Below are 4,286 nucleotides of genomic sequence, written 5' to 3' on the forward strand. Positions count from 1 at the left end.
ACCACGTACCCCACGTATACCTTGAACATCAAGCCTATTCATCCTTCCACCACGACCTTTTTCCCACTCATGTTGCTCAGATACTGTGGTAGAAACACGCTATTAGCAAAACAAAATTAGATTTTTTCCTCTGCAACAGCTCTGCACACACCTGAATTTCTGAGGCACTAAATGACAAGGTAAGATATGGCTTACTGTATAACGTTACTAACCGAACAAAGTATTTTTTTTTACTGTGGATGAGGCCTGTATAACATAGGAGAAATTCTACAAACTATTTCATACTGAGATGTCCCTGCTGTATAACGTTAGGAACCGAACAAAGTATTTTTTTTTACTGTGGATTACGCTTGTATAACATACGAGATATTCTCCAAACTATTTCAAACTGAGATGTCCCTACTGTATAGTGTTAGGAACCGAACAAAATTTTTTATTTTCTGTGGATGAGGCCTGTATAACATAGGAGATATTCTCCAAACTATTTCAGACTGAGATGTCCCTGCTGTATAACATTAGGAACCGAACAAAGTATTTTTTTTACTGTGGATGACGCCTGTATAACATAGGAGATATTCTCCAAACTATTTCAGACTGAGATGTCCCTGCTGTATAACATTAGGAACCGAACAAAGTATTTTTTTTACTGTGGATGACGCCTGTATAACATACGAGATATTCTCCAAACTATTTCAAACTGAGTTGTCCCTGCTGTATAACGTTACGAACCGAACAAGGTATTTTTTTACTGTGGATGACGCTTGTATAACCATCATTACCATCATTGTAAAGAAGCACCTGTACTTTGTGTCACCCCCACCTCATTGTAGATTGTAAGCTCTTACGAGCAGGGTTGTCATTATTTTTGCTTTAATTATTGTATTATCTTAACTATGTTACTTGTGACTGTTGTATATGAACCTCTGAACTGTAAAGCGCTGCGGAATATGTTGATGTTATATAAATAAAGATTATTATTATTATTTGTAATGATGGCCAAGAAACTTCCTAGATTTCAATCCGATTGAGAACCTATGGTCAATCCTCAAAAAGCGAGTGAACAAAAAAAAAACAGAAATTATGTTAAACTCTAAGCACGGATTACGTAATAATGGGTTATCATTAGTCAGAATTTGGCCCAGAAGTTGACATCCCGCATGCCAGTGTGAATTGCAGAATTCTTGAAAAATAAGAGTCAACACTGTAAATATTTAAATATTGAGTTTTTCCATAAACTTGATGTATTTGTAAATAAGCTTAAAAACCTTTGAAATGCTTATCATTTCATCTCAGTAACCATAGAAACATCTGACTAAAAGATCTAAAAGCAGAAAACTTTAGGTAAAACAATATTAGTCTCAGTCTCAAACTGCCCCCAACTTAAGGTGCGATTTCTAGGTGTAGGAAGGATGATGTGGAAATGTGCGGAAATGTGAATTTGTTTTTTTATTATTGTTAAGAGAATTGAATTTTGTTACGAAAGAGCTTCATCTCCATTTCATGAACACTTGCTGCACCTGTTTATTCCGTAAAGTGTATATAAAAGGATTAAGCACTGGTGTCATGACGCTGTTAAGAAGGGCAACAATTTTGTTAAGATCAGGAGAGGAACTTTCAACTGGTCGCACATAGATAAAGATGGCACTGCCATAAACTAATGAGACAACTGTAAAATGAGAAGTGCAAGTTGAGAAAGCTTTGATTTTTCCCTTGGTGGATGGTATCATAAATATGGTAAAAAAAATACTACAATAAGATATTAAACAGAGAAAGAAAGAACCCAAGATCACAGCTGAGGCAAAACTGGCAAAAATGATATTAAACTGATATATATCAGAGCAACTTATCTTTACAATAGCCGAACTATCACAGAAGAAATGATTGATCTCATATGGACCGCAGAAAGATAAACCAAACATTAAGGCTGTGTGCCCACGTAGCGTTTTTCAAGCGTATATGCTGCGGAATTTCCGCAGCGTAAACGCTTGAAAAACGCATGTATATCCGCACCCCATGGTCCCCAATGGCATTCCGCAATGTCAATGCCCATGCTGCGGATTTTTCCGCAGCGTATATGCTGCGGTCAAAAAACCGCAGCATGTTCATTAATTTTGCGGAAGCGCAGCGGAATCAATGTGCGGATGGTACCCAAGTCTGGAGGAGAGGAGACTCTCATCCAGACCTGGGTACCAAAGAACCTGTAAAAAAAAGAAAAAAATAAAGTTTATACTTATCTTCTGATGTTTTCCCTCCGTCGCGCTGTTGTCTGAAGGACCTGCCACGTCATTGAGTCATGTGACCCACCACATGACTCAATGACGTCACCGCAGGTCCTGCACACAACAGCGTGAGCCGCTGAAGCCTCCGGACGGGGCAGAGAATGCATCAGAAGGTGAGTATAAAGTTTATTTTTTTATTTTTTACCATTCTGAACAAGTTGTCAAGCACTTTTCCAAGTGATGCTTGGAGAAGTGCTTGATAACCCGCATGCGGAAATGCATGCAAAGACGCCTCACAAACGCTTCTACCTGGCGGGAAAACCGCATGTAACATCCGCATGCGATTTTCCCGCCAGGGAGAAGCGTAAAAAATATGCTTCAGGTCCGCAACGTGGGCACATAGCCTAACACTGTGGGATAAATAAAAGAAATAAATCCAAATACCCAAGCTATACATACTAACCAAAGGCAGACCTTGTTGGTAATGATTGAATGATACCTCAATGGATGAGAAATTGCCACATAACGATCTACTGACATAACAGCTAAAAGATAAAATTCTATAGTCCCTAATAATACATAGAAATAGAGCTGCAGGATACAGCCTGAAATAGAGATGATTTTATTGTTCAATGCAAGTATCATGAGCAATTTAGGGACAGTCGATGATATGAAGCAAACATCCAAGAAAGCCAAGCTGCTGAGGAAAAAATACATGGGAATATGAAGACGCTTGTCAAACCATATAGCGATAATAATTAACAGGTTTCCAGTTAGAGATGTCAAGTAAAGTATAAAAAACAGTAAGAAGACGCTGCTCTGTGTCCAAGACCCGAGTGTAAAACCAGCAAGGATAAAATCTGTTTGGTTGACATGAATCATTTTCTTAAAATTTTTTGGCAGTAAAATTGATATACCATGATTATAAAGTATATGCAGATTATATACTGTATGTGCAGAAAGATGACACTGACTAATGTAGAACTTTTGTTCATATGTCACATCCAGTAAACCTGTGATTGAAGAAAAAACATTCCAATCGTTATATAGCTTTGCAAGAGTGGTGGGGATAATACTGAATTTCACATGTACAATTTAGCAAGTATATTACTCACCTGTCCTAGTTCCAGTGTTGAGAGCTGCAATGTTCCTCTCACTTGGCCAGTTACATCTCTTCTCCACAGCAGCAGGACACTTTCCTATGATGTCAAGTAACTTGCTTATTTAACATGACTTAGGAGGCAGAATGCCACCTGAGTATTCAGGTAATTTGCATTTCTGCCACTACACAGTTCTACTATATTTAGTGTCCATTCATTTATTCAAGTCTGCTACTGTCGTACTGTACCTTTTCTAAATCAGTGTCATTACTCCTATAGTAGTACTCCTCTCTGGTACATCAGTTCCCCTACTCCAACTGTGTTACTCAGTTCTGCATTATCTGAGCTGCTAATCCATGATACTCAACTCTGCTACAGATAGTTCTAATGCTGAGTCCTGCTACTCCAGCGCCACTTTTTAACCTTGATACATCCAAGTTTCTTTTATTATCCTATTTCCGCTGCTCAGATCTGCTGCACCCAATTCTCCACTGTTCTAGTTCCACTGCTCAGATCTGCTACACCCAAGTCTCCACTGTTCTAGTTCCACTGCTCAGATCTGCTACATACAAATCCATGCTACATCTGTTCTGCTGTTAAAGATAGTCTTTCAATAGGATAGGAAGAACAGGGATGATGGGTCGGCACTCCGTTGGCATGGAGCTTGTGTGGCACCCCAGGGGTCTGGTTGCCACAGTGATAGAAATATCACGTCTGAGAGCAAGTGGGAGGTTCCCTGGTCAGGAGCCCTTGAACATGCAACACCTCCTGTCCCAGACCAGATAGGGGAGGAAACTGCCCTATATAAACTGGGTCTGGGGCGGGGTTAGTCCAGTTAGAGCCTGAAGTGAAGTTCCAGACACAGGGAAAGCAACAGCTAGGAGCTCTGTAGGAGCAGGAGCTGAGTGCCAGAGACTGGAAGCTGATATTGCTCGTCCTGGCCGAAGACACTACGACCGGACGACGG

At 39.9% G+C, this 4,286-nt stretch overlaps 1 protein-coding gene across 1 annotated transcript; it reads right to left on the reverse strand.

The window, feature by feature from the left end:
- Positions 1–1,487: 1,487 nt before the first annotated feature.
- LOC141254189 (olfactory receptor 6T1-like) lies at positions 1,488–3,101 on the reverse strand. The gene is made up of 2 exons (XM_073670998.1): positions 2,624–3,101; positions 1,488–1,924 (listed from the first exon to the last, which is right to left on the reverse strand). Exons 1-2 carry the CDS (start codon positions 3,099–3,101, stop codon positions 1,488–1,490), a joined length of 915 nt encoding a protein of 304 aa, XP_073527099.1.
- Positions 3,102–4,286: the final 1,185 nt, after the last annotated feature.

Source organism: Phyllobates terribilis, unplaced genomic scaffold, assembly GCF_046119375.1.
Source record: "Phyllobates terribilis strain yellow unplaced genomic scaffold, ASM4611937v1 Scaffold_1__5_contigs__length_1240528914, whole genome shotgun sequence".
Lineage (NCBI taxonomy): Eukaryota > Metazoa > Chordata > Amphibia > Anura > Dendrobatidae > Phyllobates > Phyllobates terribilis.